The sequence below is a fragment of the Heterodontus francisci genome, chromosome 47 (genome assembly GCF_036365525.1).
Source record: "Heterodontus francisci isolate sHetFra1 chromosome 47, sHetFra1.hap1, whole genome shotgun sequence".
NCBI classification, from domain to species: domain Eukaryota; kingdom Metazoa; phylum Chordata; class Chondrichthyes; order Heterodontiformes; family Heterodontidae; genus Heterodontus; species Heterodontus francisci.
In genome coordinates, this window is record NC_090417.1 from 14,142,577 (window position 1) to 14,163,482 (window position 20,906).

The 20,906-nt window shown below is 47.9% G+C and overlaps 1 protein-coding gene across 1 annotated transcript in view; it reads left to right on the forward strand.

The window, feature by feature from the left end:
* The window catches only part of LOC137357161 (uncharacterized), a 115,461-nt gene extending 95,160 nt beyond the window's left edge, over window positions 1–20,301 (forward strand). Inside the window, exons 30-37 of the mRNA XM_068023261.1 lie at window positions 1,375–1,523; window positions 3,759–3,926; window positions 7,998–8,163; window positions 8,576–8,819; window positions 13,244–13,359; window positions 13,972–14,108; window positions 17,698–17,809; window positions 19,385–20,301. Coding sequence (XP_067879362.1) covers window positions 1,375–1,523; window positions 3,759–3,926; window positions 7,998–8,163; window positions 8,576–8,819; window positions 13,244–13,359; window positions 13,972–14,108; window positions 17,698–17,809; window positions 19,385–19,464 — 1,172 coding nt within the window. The 3' untranslated portion in view covers window positions 19,465–20,301. The remainder of the gene's footprint in view (window positions 1–1,374; window positions 1,524–3,758; window positions 3,927–7,997; window positions 8,164–8,575; window positions 8,820–13,243; window positions 13,360–13,971; window positions 14,109–17,697; window positions 17,810–19,384) is intronic.
* Window positions 20,302–20,906: the final 605 nt, after the last annotated feature.

Sequence of the window (20,906 nt, forward strand, 5' to 3'; positions counted from 1 at the left end):
CAAACCTTCAGCAAAGCCACTTCACCAGTTTACAACCTCCACTTCTTTCTTTTCATTTGGCTCTCCCTCTATCCCTTTATCTTTCTTTATCTCTGACTCTCTTGCTTTTGTTTTCTCTCTTTCACATTTCCTCCTTTTGTCTTGCTCCTCATCTTCCTCTTAATCCTCTTCCATTCTCTTTCTCTCCCACTCTCTCGCTCTCCCTTTCTTCTTCTTTCCTATTTCACATGCCTCAGTTATCATGTTATATTGTTGTTCCCAATGTGCTTCAGCAAATGGAGAGAAAGAATTTGCATTTATATAGCACCTTTCACAACCTCAGGGCATCCCATAATGCTTTGCAGCCAATGAAGTATTTTCTGAAGTATAGTCGCTGTCGTGACCTAAGAAATGCGGCAGCCAATTTGCGCACAGCGAGCTCCCAAAAACAGCAGTGTGATAAAGATACCATCTGTTTCAGTGGGTATTGCCTGAGGGATAAATATTGGCCAGGACACCATGGAGAACTCCCCTGCTCTTTGGAATAGTACCATGGGATCTTGAACGTCTTCCTGAGAGGGCAGACAGGACTTCAGTTTAACGTCTCATCTGAGACATAGTGTAAATGTGACACCCACTGATAAAAGCTGACCTCACCACAACACTGGGAGCGATGTCATGGCTGAGTGTATGAAAATAACAATGGAATCTGTAGGGTTATTCCTGCAACAGGAAGCCTGTAAGTATGTACCAGGGATTCTTTCTTTGTCATATTCTCTTTTTTTATTGGAGTTAGCAACTTTATTTTCACCCTTCATTTCGAGGACTTTCGGAAACCAGGACCACAGGAGCATTATCCATAGCATCTGGATGGCTTGCACGGTTTCCACTTGGACCGACAGTGGGCTGTTGGGGAACAGGCAAACTAGAGAAGCCGCTGATCTGAGTAGACATTGTTGTAACACCTTCAGACCAGAGTCTGTGATAGGGTAGACACTGAGAGATTGTTTCCGCTGGTCGGGGAATCTAAAACACTGGGCACAGTCTGAGGTTAAGGACTGAGATGAGGAGATATGACAACACTGAAAGGGTTGTGAATCTTTGAAATTCTTTACCCGCAGAGGGTTGTGAATGCTCCATCATTGAGTATGTTTAAGGCTGAGATAGACAGATTTTTGCTGTCTGAAGGATATGGGGAGCAGGCAGTCATGTGCAGTCGAATCCGAAGATCAGTCATGATGGTATTGAATGGCGGAGCAGGCTCCATGGGTCCCCTGGTCTACTCCTGCTCCTATTTCTTGTGTTCTTGCGCGTTGCCTGTCATTAATGGCTAATCTCTGGCTTCAACCCATGGTCAATGTGTGTCCCCTCATTGGCTCCTTTTCTCTCTCACAGGAATCGGCTTGACTCATATGAATCAGGTGCTGTGCACGGGCTTTGAGAGGTCCATCACTGACTGCAAGTTCAACCAGGGTAACCTGTGTGGCCACGATGAAGATGCTGCAGTGCGTTGTAACATCCCTGCCATGGGTTTTGAGAACCAGGTGGGTTCATGCTTCCTGTTGGGACTGCCCCACCCCCACCCATTCTAATCCATGAACAAGTCCAACAACGTGGACTGGACACGGTGAATCATCCCAAGATACTTTTATGTATCTGATGTTGCCGTCGCTCCCTTTGCACCATCGACTGGATCTTGGCAGAGTGGCCAGGATAGGTCACTGGGATCTCCTGGTGGTCATCTCTGGTCATGAGCTCAGTCGCAGGAAGGGCCCGAGGTTTCTCCCTTGACGAACGAACTCACTCACTTACTCCCTGCTCTGCAGTGCTGGGCCTTGTATCGTATTTCCCTCCCCACGTCCATGGTTGATAAGGTAACAAAACATAGACAGATGGGGAAGGCCATTCGGCCCATCATAGTTCATTCATCCATAAAAGTCAACTCATTGTAGTATCAGGTTGTTTGTTTTCTGATTTTCACCTCCATTTCTGGTCCCTTTCTCTTTGCTGCTGTTGGCATTCGGCTCTCCTTGTTTATCTCTCAGGCTTGATCCTTCTGGAAGTCCCAACTTGCATCCTGTCCCACACGCAGTCCATTTATCCCCATCCAAACTGACCTCCTTTTGGCACCCTCCTCGCACATGCAATTCCAGAACCCTCCCTGGCCTTGTCCCACCTCACCTCAGTAACCTGCTTCGGCCTTGTGTCACCCGGTCCCACCTGTCCTGACTGATTTTATTTTTATTCATGGGATATTATTGTCACTGCCAAGGCCAGCAGTTATTGCCCTTGAGAAGGTGGTGTTGATCTGTCATCAGCCAGCAAAGTGATTACTTTTTTCAGTCATTTGATGTAACTGAGAAGCTCACTGTGCCACTTCACAGGGCATTTAAGTGTCAGCGACATGGCTTCGGGCTGGAGTCACATCTAGGCCCGGATTGATTTCCTTGCTTAAAGATGGGTTTTTACAACACTCGGGTAAGCTTGCTGGTCACCATTACTGATAATAGTTTTTTTTTTTAAATTCAGATTTATTTCATTAACTGACTCGAAATTTCCCAGCTGCCATAGTGGGATTTGAACTCATGTCTCTGGAACAATAGCCTAGGCCTCTGGATTAGCAGTCCAGTACCACAGCCATCGTGCTACAGCACCTGATGTACAGTATGTATCCTCCACATCACCTCCTGGCTGCCCCTTGACACTGACACTGCTGTCGGAGCTTTCAACCGTCTTATCCCTCCTCTCTGGAACTGCCTCAAATCCCACTACCTTCCCATCTTTGAAAACTGCTTCTAATCCTTTCAATTTGACCATTAAGTTGCGATCATCATCTCAAACTCCTCTTCGACTGATCCATCCCCATTTTCATTCAATGAACTGCCTTAAAATGTCCATTGTAGAAAGTTTTATCAGTTGCTAATTGGGTCTGGGTTTTTTTTTGATGATGTCTGCCTTCAAATATTTTATTCTAATCTTTTCTTCGGATTCGGGGCTGGAGTTCAACGTGAAACAGGCCCTTGACGAAATATCTCGCAGCATTTGTCTATGCTTCTCCCAGAAATGTTTGCTTTCTCTGTGTTGTAAATGAATCGATATGTCTAAGAGTTGCTCAGCAGTTACCTCCTGTGCCCCTGCTGCCTAGAAGGACAAGGGCAGAAGATGCATGGGAACACCACCACCTGCAAGTTCCCCCTTCAAGCCACACACCCATCCTGACTTAGAACTATATCAGCGTTCCTTCACGGTTGCTGGGTCATAATCCTGGAATTCTCTTCCGAACAGCACGGTTGGTGTACCTACCCCGCATGGACTGAGGTGCAATAGAATCATTTGTGGCACAGGAGGAGGCCATTTGGCCCATCACGTCCATGCTGGCTCTCCACGAAGTTATGCAGTCAGTCTCACTCCCCAGCTCGATCCATGTAGCCCTGCAAGTCTGTTTGTCTCAGGTGGCCATCCAACTTCCTGTTGAAGTCATTGATCTTATCCACTTCCACCACTTTTTGTGGGCAGCGAGTTCCAGGTCTTGACCTGGTTCAAGAAGGTGGCTCACCAACCCCTTCTGAAGGGATGGGCAATACCTATTGGCCTTGCCAGCGATGCCCATACCCTAAGACCAAATTTAGACCAAACCCATGAGAAAGAAACTGTGAGGAGTCGTTCAGGAAGGCATTGCCTAGAAGAAGTGTTGTTGAGCAGCTGCTAAAGGTCATGACCAAGGTCCCTCTAAAGGTCTCGTTGTGTCTGTTTCCTTGACCCCCCCGCCCTGTGTACAGATCCGCCTGGCTGGAGGGCGTACTCCGTTCGAAGGCCGTGTGGAGGTTCTCGCCAAGAAGAATGGCACCCTGAGGTGGGGGACGGTCTGCAGCAGCAACTGGGGCCTCATGGAAGCCATGGTGGTGTGCAGGCAACTGGGCCTAGGCTTCGCTGACCATGCGATTCAGGTATGTACCATCATGGTCCTTACTGTCACCAACTTTCTGCCCAGTAGCATCTCAGCCGAGCAGTGTGAACTGGCCAGCCAGCAGCAGAATCGACCAGCGACGGTAGCAAATGGGCACATAACACGATAAAGAGCAGCCAGGTATTCAAGTTAGGTACAGTTCTGTTTATCGAAACGTGGTTAGACCACTCTTGGAGTACTGTGCGCAGGTCTGCTCTCCGTATTGTAACAAGGATACAGAGACACTGGCGAAGGTGCAACAAGAAATAGTTTCAGGAGAATGATCCCAGAATTGAGCTGTTTTCCCGATCGGGAAAGACAAGGATGAGGGGGTAGCCTGAGAGAGATCTTTCGGATGATGAAGGAGTTCCATACAATTGACATAGAGAAGTTGTTTGCATTTGTGGGGGGAGACCAAAACAAAGGGTTATAAATAGAAGATAGTTGTAATAATTATTCAGAGGGATTGAGTATGTGGAACTCAGTACCACAGGCACTGGTGGAGGGGATTAATCCTTCAGGAATACATCTAGCCACAGTTGGCAACATGACTGACCCCTCAAGGATGTCAGGAGGCCTCAAACCCTAAAGAATAGATGATTTCAAGTTAATTTAATTCTCCTTTCTATCATAGAGTCATAGAGTCGTACAGCATAGAAACAGGCCCTTCGGCCCACCGCGTCCATGCCGACCATAATGCCTATCTATACTAATCCCACCATATCCCTCTATGCCTTGCTCGTTCAAGTACCTGTTCAGATGCCTCTAAAATGTTGCTACTGTTCCTGTCTCCACCACCTCCTCAGGCAGCTCATTCCAGATACCCACTATTCTTTGTGTGAAAAATTTACCCCTTTGATCCCCTTTAAACCTCCTCCCTCTCACCTTAAATCTATGCCCTCGAGTTTTAGTGACCCCTACCGTGGGAAACAGACTCAAGCTATCTACCCTAAATATGCCTCTCATAATTTTATATACCTCTATCATGTCGCCTCCCAGCCTGCTTCGCTCCAGGGAAAACAGACCCAGCCTATCCAATCTCTCTTTATAACTCAAGCCCTTCAAACCAGGCAACATCCTCGTGAATCTTTTCTGCACCCTCTCTAGCTTAATCACATCTTTCCTGTAGTGCGGCGACCAGAACTGCACACAGTACTCCAAATGCAGCCTAACCAACGTTATGTACAACTGTAACATGACGCCCCAACTCTTGTACTCAGTGCCTCGGCCAATGAAGGCAAGCATGCCATACGCCTTCTCCACCACCCTGTCTACCTGTGTTGCCACTTTCAGGGAACTATGTACTTGCACTCCAAGGTCTCTCTGCTCAACAACACTCCCCAGGGCCCTGCCATTCACTGTATATGTCCTGCCCTTGTTTAACTTCCCAAAATGCATCACTTCACACTTCTCTGTGTTAAATTCCATTTGCCGCTCCCTTGCCCACTTTCCCAGTTTATCTATATCCTGTTGTAACCTTAGACAACCTTCTTCACTGTCCACTATACCACCAATTTTGGTGTCATCTACAAACTTACTAATCATGCCCCTTACATTCACATCCAAGTCATTAATATATATGACAAACAACAGAGGGCCCAGCACTGATCCCTGCGGGACACCACTAGTCACCGGCCTCCAATCGAAAAAACAACCCTCCACCACCACCCTCTGCCTCCTATCACCAAGCCAATTTTATATCCGATTTGCTCGCTCATCCTGGATCCCATGTGTTCGAACCTTCTGGACCAGCCTACCATGTGGGACCTTGTCAAAGGCCTTGCTAAAGTCCATGTAGACACCGTCCATCGCCCTGCCCTCGTCAATCCTCTTGGTCACTTCCTCGAAAAACTCAATCAAATTCGTGAGACATGATTTCCCACGTACAAAGCCATGCTGACTATCCCTAATCAGACCATGCCTTTCCTGATGCATATAAATCCTGTCTCTCAGAATCCCTTCCAATAACTTTCCCACCACTGATGTAAGGCTCACCGGCCTGTAGTTCCCTGGCTTATCCATGCTGTCCTTCTTGAATAAAGGCACAACGTTAGCTATCCTCCAGTCTTCCGGTACCTCACCCGTGGCTAACGATGGTACAAAAATCTCTGCCAGGGCCCCAGCAATCTCCTCCCTTGCTTCCCATAGCATCTAAGGATACACCTGGTCAGGCCCTGGGGATTTATCCACCTTAATGTGCTTCAAAACCTCCAACACCTCCTCCTTTGTAATGTTGATATGCTCCAGGATATTGGTGTTCCCTCCCTTGAACTCACTAGCTTCCATGACCTTCTCCACGGTAAATACAGACGAGAAATATTCATTTCGGACCTTGCCCATTTCCCGTGGCTTAGCCTACCAGACCTTCCACACTCCCTGTCCTGCACCTGCCCGGACTGCCTACTGGACTTGCTTGCTTTAACCTCGACATTTGCCTCAACTATCTCATCTGAGAGACTACTACTTTGGGTCCCACCCCCCTGCAAGACTAGTTGAAACCCTCCCGAGTAGTGCTAACAAACCTCCCCGCAAGGATATTGGTTCCCTTCCAGTTCAGATGCAACCCATCTTTCTTGTACAGGTCACCTCTGCACCAGAAGAGATCCCAATGATCCAAGTAGCTGAAGCCCTCCCGCCTACACCAGCTCTTCAGCCACGCATTCATTTGCCTTATCCTCCTATTCCTACCCTCACTTGCACGTGGCACAAGGAATAATCCTGAGATTACAACCCTAGAGGTCCTGCTTTTTAACCTTCTGCCTAACTCCCTGTCTTCACTTTGCAGGACCTCATCTCTTTTCCTGCATATGTCGTTAGTACCAATATGGATCACGACCTCTGGCTGCTCACCCTCCCCTTTCAGAATGTCCTGCAGCCACTCCGAGACATCCTTGACCCTAGTACCAGGGTGGCAACATACCATCCTGGAGTCTTGTTTGTGGCCACGGAAACATCCATCTGCACCCCTTACGATAGAATCCCCTATCACTATAGCTCTTAAAACCATTTTCCTCCCCTGCTATGCAGCAGAGCCCTCCGTGGTGCCCCGAACTTGGCTGTTGCTGCTTTCCCCTGAGAGGTCATTCCCCCCAACAGTATCGAAAGCGGTATATCTGTTTGAGAGGGGGATGACCACAGGGGACTCCTGCACTACCTGCCTGCGCCTACTACTCTGCCTGGTGGTCACCCATCTCTTTTCTGCCTGTGCAGCCATTACCTGCGATATGACCACCTCACTAAACGTGCTATCCACGACGTCCTCAGCATCGCGGATACTCCACAGTGAATCCACCCGCAGCTTCAGCTCCGTAATGCGGGTAGCCAGTAGCTGCAGCTGGATATACTTCCTGCACACATGGTCATCAGGGACACTGGAAGCGTCCCTGATTTCCCAAATAGCGCAGGAGGAGCAGATCATGGGGCTGAGCTCTCCTGTCATGACTTACCCTCAGATTAATTAGTTACTCCCTTTATTAAAAAATACTAATTACACTAGGGGCCTTGTTCTCCCCACTCCAATCTGAAGTCCTTAAAAAAAAACACTTCAGTAGTACTCACCTTATCACCAGAGATTTTATTTTCCACAAAAAAAACAACTTACTCCTTAATTTTTGAAGATATTCTAACAGCTGCTACTCACCAACCAATCACCTTGCAGCTCTCCTGTGATGTCACTGTTGGCTTTTTTTTTTCAAAACTCAGGCGCGCTGCCTCTGCTCTTTTTATATACCATTGGTCTCACTCAGTGAGATCATCTGGGATCACCTCTTTCTTTTTAGTAGGTGAGGATATATTGAGTTACAGGTGCGGGGGCAGCAATGGAGAATGGGATGGACGAGGGCTGGGATTAAAGGGCGAGTGACTGGGAGGGAGTGAGGGCAGTCAGAGCTAACAGCACCAGCAATGGCTTGGAGTAAACCTTCATGTGATTGACCCACGGTTCGGTGGAGGAATGGGCAACTGGGGCAAGCAAGGCCCGGATGTTTGAGGATGTCCCCAGTTGATTTGCCCTCCTCTCCTCTCAGCAGTGTTTTCCCCATGTTTTCACGGATTGTTTGGGATTTCTTCTCAGGAGACTTGGTTCTGGGGCGGTGACCAGAATGCGGATGAGGTGGTGATGAGTGGCGTTAAATGCTCGGGCACCGAGTTGTCCCTTTTCCAGTGTCTTCACCATGGCCAAGACCTTGACTGTCCCAATGGAGGGGGGCGCTTTGCGGCGGGGATCTCCTGTACTGAAGGTAAGTCCTTCCCCAGCTCGTGCTGCCTCTGTTAGTTCAGCTGAAATATTAAGATCCCTTTCCCCTTTCCACCCTACTAAGGCCATCCACCTCAAAATCCACCCCACCAGGAGAGAAAGAATAGAATTTATCAAGTTTTGAAGTGTAACCACTGGTGTCATGAAGGAAAACCAGCAGCTAATTTGTGCACAGCAAGATCCCACAAACTGCAGTAATCTGTTTTAGTGAAGTTGGTTGAGGGACACATATGGCCAGGACACTGGGGAGATATCACCTCTTATTTCAAATAGTGCCTTCGGATCTTTATCCCTGAATACCCTGAACTAATATAAAATGTGTCGAAACCTGTCGTCTGGACGTTGGGGCTGGAAGCATCTTGCAAATGTTAACTCCTCTGTCCTCTGGTTTGTAGCCGCTTCCGATCTCGTTCTGAATCCCCGGGTTGTTGAGGAGACCACGTATCTGGAGAATCGGCCTCTGTCAATGCTGACCTGCGCGATGGAAGAGAACTGTCTGACCAGCTCGGCCGTGGGGTTGCCACTCCTGTCCAGCTTTCGTCGGCTTCTGAGATTCTCCTCCCAGATTCACAACAATGGGGAAACTGATTTCAGGCCCAAGGCTGGTCGCCATTCCTGGATATGGCACGAGTGTCACAGGTACCTGTGTGTCTCATTGTTCGTTCACATCTCTCCAGTCTACGCCATTCCAGCACAGGCACCGTCATCTCATTGGCCGCCTCCTGTGCTCTAAGATTCTGTGTGATTGACTCTTGACAGCCCGAGCAAGCTGCTCAGTTGAATCGGTCTGCTCTGAGAAAATCAAATGAGAATAAAATCAGATGGTCCAGCTGGCATCGACTGGGGTAGCAGAACCCAGCCCGGTCAACCCTGCAAAATCCTCCTTACTAACATCTGGGGGCTTGTGCCAAAGTTGGGAGAGCTGTCCCACAGACTAGTCAAGCAACAGCCTGACATAGTCATGCTCACGGAATCAACCTTACAGACCATGTCCCAGACACTGCCATCACCATCCCCGGGTATGTCCTGTCCCACCGGTAGGCCAGACCCAGCAGAGGTGGCAGCACGGTGGTATACAGTCAGGAGTCAACATTGACTCCAGACCCCATGAAGTCTCACGGCGTCGGGTGAAACATGGGCAAGGAAACCTCCTGCTGATTACCACCTACCGACCCCACCCCCACCACCCTCTCCCCGCCCCTCGACTGATACATCAGTGATTCTCCAATTGGGAGAAGCACTGAGGGTAGAAAGGACACATAATGTAATCTGGGTGGGGGACTTCAATGTCCATCACCAAGAGTGGCTTGGTAACACAGGACTGACCGAGCTGGCCAAGTCCTAAAGGATGTAGCTGCTAAACTGGGTGTGCGGCAGGTGATGAGGGAACCAACAAGGAAAAATATCCTTGACCTTGTCCTCACCAATCTACCTGTTGCAGATGCATCTGTTGACAGTATTGGTAGGAGTGACCACCGCTCAGTCTTTGTGGAGACAAAGTCCTGTCTTCACAGTGAGGATACCCTCCATTGTGTTGTGTGGCACTACCACCGTGCTTCAGTACATTGCAGTGGCTCAGAGAGCATAGTCCCAAGTAGTATAGAGCAGGAGCTCGTTCAGCATAGCTGTACCTATATTGGGGTAGCCCATAGACCATCGGCTTTTCGGCCTAGAATGGAGGTGGCCTCGAAGCAGCCATGTTCTCCAGATGGACAGAGAAATGGAAATACTGTGCCCCGAACTTTCCTTGAAACACCAAGAGAAAGGCAAGGGAATGAGTTTAAAGGACGGAGAGGTCATTTCAGGAAATCCTTCTTCACATGAAGTGGAGAACAATTAACATTTCTAGACCACTTACAATGAAGTCACAGAGAGACTGGTGGATGTGAAGATTCCAAAATTACGGAAGCAATGAGGATGCTTTCAACACACCATGAACATGTTGTTTGCATTTGTTCCATGGCCTTCTGGTCAGTTATACTCTGTGACCTTGTCCTATCACACCTTCTCTTTTGTTGTCTCTTGCCCCACCCCTGCTTTACTTGCTGAAAGTCTTTTGCATTTTTTATATCAGCCAGTTCTGATGAAGGGTCACTGACCTGAAACGTTAACTCTGCTTCTCTCTCCACAGATGTTGCCAGACCTGCTGAGTATTTCCAGCGTTTCTTATTTTTATTTCAGATTTCCAGCATCCGCAGTATTTTGCTTTTCATTTGTGTGTTTGTTGTACTTGATGTACTTGGCTGTCAAGTACCTCTGGGACATCCTGAGCTTGTGAAAGGTGCTTCTTGCAGGACAACACTCCCTCAGTAGCAGACTGGAGCGTCAGATTGGGGTAGGGGATCAATCGAAATGGGTCAGTATGAGAACGGGGGGGTCAATGGAACTCTCTGTGAAAATTGTTGTGTGCCAAAATTGGCAGGAGGTTCCCTGTGTCAGTTTTTAGAAGGGGGTTCACGACCTTGAAAAAGAAATTGCAAACTGCTCCTTCACGGTGCAGATTCCAGGGTGAGCCAGAGCCAAGAGCACTTGGCCCTGGTGTTCTTGCAGCCCCTGAGTTCATCCCTGCGCCTGCCGCCTCCTGCCACCAGGCGGCGCTGCTGCTGCCGCCCCCGCAAAGGAAGCGATTTCATTGGCAGCACAGCCCTCTACTGGCAACAGAGTCACATTACAGCAGAAAATCCAAACCGGGTTCAGTCTCAGCACTTGAAGGACAGGGCGGGAGTTTCAGATCCAACTCTCGCAGAAAATCAACTGGAGTATTTTCGGAGTAAATTGTTAGACTTGCTCCTATCTGGAGGCTTGTTTGCTGTCCTTCAAACCATGGGGGCGGGGGCGGGGGCGGGCCGGGGGTACTCGAGAAAGCAAGACTTTGCATTCATGTAACTCGGTTTGCAATCTCAGCAAGTCCCAGAGTTTATAGCCAATTAAGTGCAGTCACTGTTGTAATGTGGGAAAGGCAGCAGCCAATTAGGGCACAGCAGGATCCCACAAGCAGCAGTGAGATAATGACATGGTCATCTATTTCATTGATCTAGGTTGAGGGATGAATATTGGCCCAGGAGACTGGGGAGAACTGCCCTGCTCTACTTTGAAATAGTGCCATGGGATCTTTTCACTCAGAGGGCAGGTGAGGCATGGATCTAGAGACCCTGTCTGACAGTCTATTGTACCCATTCATCCTCTGACACAACAGGTCTCTCAGTGAGGTGACTGATGCCACTGGGGCACATGGAGCAGCCATGTTGAAAAGCCAGAGAACAGACACAGGCTCAGTTTAATGCTAGACGGCACCCCCAACAGTGCTGCACTCATGCAGCGATGCGTTTAACGGTGAAGCTAGATGAGGAAGAAAGGAATAGAAGGATATAATGATGGGGTGAGATCAAGTATGGTGAGAGGACAAAGACCAACAGGCATCATTTGGGCCAAATGGCCTGTTTCTGTGCTGTACTTTGCATGTAATTCTCTGTTAGTCCGGTCTGCACCCTCAAGTCCTTTCGTGGGGCTCAGGAAGTTCCCCTTGAATTTCAAAAGTGGCCAAAACTCGTGTATCGCAGTCGATGTCTTGAAAAGAATTTGCTGTTTCACTCGTGATGATCAAAAATCTCAATACCAGCAATCACGAGCAAAGTCTGCAGAAAGATAGGTTTTTCAGCCTAGAATGGAGGTGGCCTCGAAGCAGCGATGTTCTCCAGATAGACAGAGAAATGAAAATACTGCGCCCCGAACTTTCCTCGAAACACCAAGAGTAAGGCAAGGGAACGAGTTTGAAGGAGGGAAAGGTCATTTTGGGACTGATTTCAGGGCAGCACAGTGGTTAGCACCGCAGCTTCACAGCTCCAGCGACCTGGGTTCAGTTCTGGGTACTGCCTGTGTGGAGTTTGCAAGTTCTCCCTGTGATCGCGTGGGTTTCCACCGGGTGCTCTGGTTTCCTCCCACAGCCAAAGACTTGCAGGTTGATAGGTAAATTGGCCATTGTATATTGCCCCTCGTGTAAGTAGGTGGTAGGAGAATATGGGCTTAATGTAGGAGGAGATGTGGTAGGGAATATGGGATTAATGTAGGATTAGTATCAATGGGTGGTTGATGGTCGGCACAGACTCGGTGGGCCGAAGGGCCTGTTTCAGTGCTGTATCTCTCTATGACTCTATGACATGAAGTGGAGAACAACTAACATTTCTCGACCATTTACAATGAAATCACAGAGAGACTGGTGGATGTGAAGATTCTGGGATTACTGAACCAATGAGGATGGTCTGAATCCCCACCCTCCCCACCCCCTGCCCCCAACCTCACTCCTTGTTAGATTTTGATCTTGTGAAGACTGTTGGGGTTTCTGCTGTTGATTCTGAGGGCTTTTGGGAGGCGGGTGTGTGTTTGTTGTAAATCTCCGTTAACCCTGCTGATGCTCTGTGTCTCGAAATAGCCTTGGCGACAACAGTTCTGATTCAGCATTGGATCACGAGGTGGGGACATGAGCCAAGTCAGGCAGCTCCTTCTCTGTTTGATTTCAGCTGGTTAATCCCAGACAGAGCCGAGCGTCTTAGGCCCTTTTGCAGCTCAAAGGATCAGAGCAGAGCTCTGAGCGCTCGGGTTACAGTCTCTGCTGATTGAGGGCCATCCATTACACATTGTCAGTCAGATCACCGAGCTGTCATGCTGGCCTTTAGGCTTGTCATTCCTGAGGCCTGGCAAATATTGTTTGGAGAAAGAGAACAGAAAAGTAATCTCTGGATATCTGATCCAGTACAGGCTGAGGCAAAGACCGAGAGAGAGAGAGACACACACACACTTCAAAGTGAACCCAGTGTTTCCAACTGATTGATGGAGCTTGGAAGTTGGGATAAGCATAGCTACTTAATGCTAACCTTTCAATCTTGGTTTTTCCCATCTTTTTAATCGGAGCTCTTTTGTTTCTTGTCCCCTCCCCCTACCATCTTCACGTCACTCGAGGGAACTAATTGTGAAGCCATTCCACTGTGGGACTGTTGAGGATTTGAAGGACGAGGGCTTGTCTAGATTGAAGCTCCTGACTGACCTCTGTTTTGCCCATCTTGCAGGCACTACCACAGCATGGAGGTGTTTACAAATTACGATCTACTGATGCTCAACGGCTCGAGGGTTGCAGAGGGACACAAAGCCAGTTTCTGTCTGGAGGACACCGAGTGTGACTCAGGTAACTCAGTCGGCCTCTCTCTGAATTGATGAAATACCACGAGGCCCCAGTTACTTGACAGCACGATTGCCACTGTGTTGTTCTGGAGATGGAAGGCAAGGCTTGCATTTCTCTCAACGGAATCCCAAAATGCTTGACAGCCCATTTGGAAGTGCAGGCACTTTTGTAATGTAGGCAAGGCGGCAGCCATTGTTTGCATAGCAAGCTCCCGCAAAACATCAATGTGGTGATCTGTCCTGGAGATGTTGGTTGGTTGAGGGATAAATATTGACCAGGACAGCAGGGAGAGGTGCCCTGCTCTTGCTGGCAATAGTGGCATGAGAGGCCAGATAAGGCCTCAAGTGAAAGACAGCACCGCCCCAAGTGCAGCACTCCCTCAGTACTGCTCTGTTGAGTCCGCTGAGACTTTAGTGCTGCAGTGTCTGGGGTGAGACTCGAACCCAGGACCGTTGGAGTCAGGGAAGCGGAAGTCTTGCCCACTGAGCCATGGCTGGTGGCTGCACTTCAGTTGCTTCCGGACATCCGAAGGTTGTGACAGGTGCTATATAAATGCAAGCTATTTGCTTCTTTCTCCATGCCTTGATGTTTAACACGGGAATATCTGCATTTCAGAGGATCGGAAGAACTACCAGTGTGCCAACTTTGGTGAGCAAGGCATCACGGCGGGCTGCTGGGACACGTACCGGCATGACATTGACTGCCAGTGGATAGATGTGACAGATGTTCCCCCAGGAGAGTACGTGCTGCAGGTGAGCTCATCCTTTTCATCAGGTAACTTCATCCCCCAGGAGCACCCAGCACCAGGCTCCATCAGCTTGAACTCTTATTGACCACAATACGTACATATTCGAAAAGAAAGCAAGAAAGATATTGCATTTATATAGCGCCTTTTACAACATTAGCATGTCCCAAAGTGCTTTACAGCAGGTGTGTGGCCATTCAGTCCTTAAAGCCTGTTCTGCATTGCAGCCAAAGAAGTGCTTTTGAAGTGTAGTCGTTGTTGTAATGTCGGAAACGGGTCAGCCAATTTGCACACAGCAAGATCCCACAAACAGTAATATGATAATGACCTGATAAGCTTTTAATAATATTGGTCAAAACACCAGAGAGAACTCACCTGCTGTTCAAAATAATGCCATTGGCTCTTTGACATCCACCCGAGAGAGCAGACGTTGCCTCAGTTTAATGTCTCATCTAAAAGATGGACCTACGGCAGTGCAGCACTCCCTCAGCACTGCACTGGATTACGTGCTGAAGTGTCTGTCAGCTTGACCTCAGGTGTATTCTGTCCGGTAATGTCGAGCCATGATCCTGTTGAAACACAAGGATCAAATCTCTGCTTCCTTATTCCATCCAAGCCTGGAGGCTTCTCATGATAAATGGATGTTGGGTCCCCAAGTCATCAAGTCTTGTGGTCCTGGTCTTGGGAAGTAGAATCTCGTTGGGCAGGAGATTTGGACAGTCAACGAAGAGAAGGAATGAAACATAGCAAGCGCCCTGACAACGCAGGGTGGGCAAGCTTGTGTGTTATGGAGGCACAGGTTACGTGGAGAACCCTTTGTGTATTATAGATGGCGCACTGAAGTGGGGGGAATTGCCAGTGGGGAATTGTTGAGTTGTCAGCTTGAATGGTGGAACACTCAGACCAAGACTGACCAACAAACATCGCGATCTCCTCGGGTAGATTAATTCATGCGAAAGGCCATAAAAATAGCAAACAAAGCACCGGGGATTCATTTTCTCGGGGAGTCTCACTGAAAAGTTGTGTAAAACTTCTTGCACAGACCACACTTGGAGTTCTGTGCAATGTTCTGATCTCCATATTACACAAAGGATACAGAGACATTGGAGGAAGAGTCCAGAGCTGAGGTTATAAATATAAGGTAAGACTGAACAGGCTGAAGAGAGACTGATAGGTGATCTGATAGAGGTCTTCAAAATTGCCTAGCATTTCAACAGAGAAGATATTCCCACGTGTAGGGAATCCAGAAGGAGGGGACATCAATATGAAATAGCCACTATTAAATCCACCAGGGAATTCAGGAGAAACGTCTTTTCCCAGAGAGTGGTCAGAATGTGGAACTCACTACCACAGGGTGAGGTGAATCACCTGGGTGCATTTAAGGGGAAGCTGGATAAACACACGAGGGAGAAAGGAATAATAGGATATCAGACAATGGTTACAGAAGGAGGCCATTCGGCCTGTCCTGTCCCTGCCTTTCTCAGTGAGCCCTGCTCCCCTGCCTTTTCTTTGTCGCCCTGCAAATCTTTTCTCTTCAGGTGCTTATCCAAAACCCTTTTCAAAGCTACAATTGAATCTGCCTGGACGAAACTCTCAAGCAGGGCATTCCAGATACTAACCACTCTCTGCGTTACAAGATTTCCCTCATGTCACCTCTAGTTCTTCTGTCAGTCACACGAAAGCAGTGTCCTTTGGTTCTGGATCTTTCTGCCAATGGGAACAGTTTTTCCCGATCTACCCTATCTGATTTTGAACGCCTCGTATCAAATGTCCTCTTAATCTTCAATAAGGAGAACAGCCCTAGCTTCTCCAATCTATCCACGTAACTGAAGTCCCTCATCCCTGGGACCATTCTGCTGAATCTTTTCTGCACCCTCTCGAATGCCTTTGCATCCTTCCGACTGTGTGGTGCCGAGAATTGGAGATAATACTCCAGCTGAGGCTGAAACAGTGTTTTATAAAGGTTCACCATAAGCCCCTTGCTTTTTTACTCTGTGTCTCAATTGATAAAGCCGAGGATTTCGTCTGCCTGATTCACTGCTTTCTCACCCTGCCCTGCCACTTTCAGTGATTTGTCCACATATACCCCCAGTTCTCTCTGCTTCTGCACCCTCTTTCGAAGCATGTTCTTTTAACTATTATTGCTTCTCCTTGTTCTTCCAAAATGGATCGCTTCACCCTTCTCTGCATGAAATTTCGTCTGCCTCTTGTCCGCCCATTCCACCAGCCTGTCTGTGCCCTCTTGAAGTTTATCACTATCCTCCTCACAGTTTACAATACTTGCAAGTTTTGTGTCATCTGCAAATTTTGGAACTTGTGCTCTGCAAACCCAAGTCTAGGTCATGAATACTGATACGGTGAGATGGAGTTGATTGAGAGAAGGCTTGTGTGGAGCATAAAAACTGGCCTGTTGTCTGCTGTCAAATTCAATGTATTTCCCCCTTTCCTCACTCACGCTGGTTGCCTAAATGTTCCCAGTGGTATCATCAGACAACCAAGGGAACATGACTGCCACAAAGCACGATATATTGAAATTCCCCACTGTCTTCGCAATGTAGTGGGGAGACTCCAAGAGATGATTATCGAAGATTGAGGTGTGGGATGAGTGTGCATGCACTGTTGAACACAGGATGCAGACAGACACCCCAGGACTGTCTTGCTGCCGATGATGTCCTTTAGAGATATTCCACTGAGTTCTCGTTGACTTACTGTGCCAGTGTGACGGAACATGAATCCAGCCTTGGAGAGGGTGCAGAGGAGATGTATTGCAATGGTACCAGGGTTCAGAGAGATGAGAGAAATGGGATTGTTCTCCTTGCAGCAAAGAAGGCGAAGGGGAGCTTGAATAGCTATTCAAAGCTAGGAGGTGTTTTGAGAGAGTAAATAGGCAGAGAATGTTTCCATTGTCAGGAGAGTTGGTAATCAGAGGACACAGACTTTAGGAGACCTTGGAAAAAGGGGGGAAAATGAGGAGACCTCTTGTTTTACACAGCGGATTTTTAGGATCTGGGATAATCTGCCTGAAAGGATGGTGGAAGCAGATTCAATAGTAATTCCCAAAGGAAATTTGAGAATTCCTTGATAAGGAAAGATTTGCAGGGCTCTGGGAAGTGAGACGAATTGGATAGCTTTATCAAAGAGATAGCACAGGCACCAAGGGCTGAATAGCCTGCTTCTGTGCTGGATGATTCGATGGTTCTTTGGAAAGGCATGTTGGTTCCCAGCAAGCAAGCAACCCCACCAGAAACCGGAGAACCCGATCATTCTTCTCACTGTTCCTACCGACAACACAGTGGTTGTGGCTTTAGTAACAATCCCAACTCTTGGAACTCACTAAAGAGATGCCTTCATGTTGTGAGAAGGCACTGTAAAAATGCGATCGTTGTTTGCGGTCTGCAGAGACAGGGACTTTTGGGCAGGAATATGCTGACAGTCTGGAAGAATATTGTTTTTCCAGTTCCTGTTTCCTGAATGTGAAGGAGCTTCCATTCGGATGTCGTTCCTCCTCTCTCTACCTGGACATCTTCTGACGTAGTGTTCCCATTGCTGTTTAGCTGCCTTGGTTTGCTGCTGACAGGGTGTGTTGTACTCTGCAGGTGATCATCAATCCAAACTTTGAGGTGGTTGAGTCAGACTACAGCAACAATGTGGTGAAATGCCGGTGTAAATATGATGGGCATCGCATCTGGACTTACAACTGTCACGTTGGTGAGTAACACAGAAAAGATATTCTTCCAACAGTAAAAGAGTAATCTCTTTCTCCTGCTATCCACCCACTGAAAGGAAAAACTGAGCTCAAAAAAGAGGTTCCCACACTCCACCCTGTCTTGGCCTGCCCCTCCTGCTGTGCACTGAGGGAATCCACCATCCTTGTCATGTACGAGAAGGTTCTACCCCAGTGCATGTGCTCAGACTGTGACATCGCGGGAGCTGTGACCTCACTCACTCTCTCTCTCTCGAGGGATGTCTCCCGGGAGTCTGGTTGCCAACGTATTCCTGGAGGTTTGATCACATGACCTCCCGTCCCCAATCTGCATACTTGTGACAAAATGCTTTACATCTCCAATAACAGCAACTTTTTTTATACCTTTATAGAATATATGTAATTACTTAAAGGAAAGGTCCACGTTTATTGAATGGCACTTGAACTGCAGATTTACAGTTCCTCTTTTGAGGAGGGGAGATGGCAGGGAGCTGCAGCACCGCAAGGGCTGCAGCAGGGTAGAAACAGCTGAACAAACAGCCAGCTATCGCGAAAACAAAGAGTAACAAAAAGGAACTGAGTAACCTGTGGACCAAGAGTTTGAGTCCCTGCTGCTCATGGTGGGCAAGTTTGTGCATGGTACTTAAGTTGTTTTAAATAATGAAACTGCCCCAACTGGTCAAAGCTTTGCAGTTGTGGGACTAACGCCACGGTTAGTGGGTGTCTTTCAGGAAACTGAACTAGTACTGTGGGACAAACAGGGTAGTGGGGGAACGGAAGGTGACCCTGATCAGCTGCGTGACCTGTCCGAAGGAGCTGACCCACTTCAATTCACACCTCCGTAACCTGGTCAAAGGTCAGCTCCACTTGCCCGATAGAGATGACCGTTTGGGAGAAGTAGGGTGCAGGGGGACACTGTGTTATGCAGAAGGTTAAGGGGTGATTTAATCCAAGTGTCCAAGATGTGAAGGGGGCCAGATAGGGTAGATGGAGAGAAACTATTTCCACTGGTCGGTGTTTCTACAGCTTGGGGACAAAGCCTAAAAATTAGACTTGGACCTTTTCAGGGGTGAAATTAGGAAGCACTTTTCAGTGCCAATGGTGGAAGAAGTTTGGAATTCTCTTCTGCAAATGGCATTTGATGCTCGATCAGTTATTTACTTGAGCTCTGAGATGAATAAGTATTTTGTACACCAAAGGTGTTGAGGGATATGGGACACTGAAGTTCAGTCACAGATCAGCTACGATCTCATTGAATGGCAGAACAGGCTCGAGGGGAAAGGAGTGGCAGGATAGTATTTTGATTGTGTCCTTGCTGCCCTGGTGCATGGACATTCCAGAGGGTTCTCCATGGCTGGAGAGTGAGAGAGAGAGAGAGAGATGGTGGGGTGTGGGGGTAACTGCACTGAGTCCCAGAGTGAGAAAATGCATCCCCTTTGCACCTGAATCAGGAGTGAGAGCAGAGGCTCGGAGAGGTGGTGTGGGGAATCTGCTTTGCCCAGCTGGCTGGTACCATGACACCACTGATCTTGGTGATAACATTGACGTGTATAATCTTTCTCTTTTCCTTTCCTTGCCAGGGGGGTCTTTCAGCTCGGAGTCGGAAGAGATATTTGACCATTTCCCTGGACTGATGAGTAACCACCTGTCTCACTGGTAACACCATGACAGCGATGAAGTCTTCAGTAATGCTTACCAAAGGGGATGCCCAGTTAATACTGTCAATGGTAGACGCTGATGTCCACTTGTGGTTGTCAATGCAATATTGGTGCTACAGTTTCCACTGCAGGGATAGCGTGCCGCTGAGAAAAAAAGCCCATGTCATGAGTTTGTTCATTCCACTATGCTGCACGCTGAATCCTACCCATCTTCAAGAACAGAGAAATCAGAAACACACATAATTAAAGGGCAAAATTTCATAGCTCGGCTTCAGTCTAAAACTGTGTCTCTCTCTCTCAAGCCCCTGAGCAGGCTCTGGTCGACAGTCTCTGACAAAGATGGCATTCATCGTGGTTCTAACTGGCTCTTTGCCAGGGCGTGAACGAGAGAGATCCAGCAGAGAGACTTGAAGCCAAGGAGTGCCGCAGCGACGTTGAAAGTTTTTGTTGTACTCATGTGATGCGAGTCCTGCGGAGGGAAAGCCACATCTCACTCAAAAGGTCAAGTGAGGGGAGAGTGGAAATCACTCTGCAGATGATGAATGGTTAATAGCTAACACAGTCTCTTGTAGAATTTGAATGCTCAAAGCTTTGTAAAGATCCACTTCTATAGACCTCTTTGTACCCTACTAGTCCCCATCTGCTTTGTACAGTACTGAACACTGCAGCAGTACATCCTCAGGTTGCCTATTAACTTGCAATTGGAAAAAATCCCACTCAGTAATAAAAGAGTTAGAGATCACTGTTTATTTTTTTGATTCTTCACTCTGCTGAGTGCCAAGAGCAGGCGTAACTATTTGTGCAGCTCTTTATTGAGGACCAGATAGATTCCACCACATTGTCAAGATTGCAGAGCAAAGAATGAAATGAGTCTTTATCTTTTTAACCCATCTAGTTCTGAGCCATAAAAAGAGTAAAACAAGCTCTTGTGTTCCTTTCTAGACGGAGAAGATATTTTTCACTTGGAAAAGCCTTGGTTAGAAGACACTTGGAATTTGTGCACAGTTCTGGTCTCCATATCTCAAAAAGGGTATAGAGGCAGTGTAATCAACAAGATTGACAGGGATGATACCAGAACTGAGAGGTTAGATCGAATTCTCAGGAAAGATTGACAGTCACTATCCCAGGCCCCAAACACTCCTTTCAGGTGAAGCAGCGGTTTACTTGTACTTCTTTCAATGCAGTATACTGTATTCGCTGCTCACAGTGTGGTCTCCTCTACATTGGGGAGACCAAGCGCAGACTGGGTGACCGCTTTGCGGAACATCTCCGCTCAGTCCGCAAGCAGGACCCTGAGCTTCCGGTTGCTTGCCATTTCAAAACTCCCCCCTGCTCTCATGCTCACATCTCTGTCCTGGGATTGCTGCAGTGTTCCAGTGAACATCAACGCAAGCTCGAGGAACAGCATCTCATCTACCGATTAGGCACACTGCAGCCTGCCGGA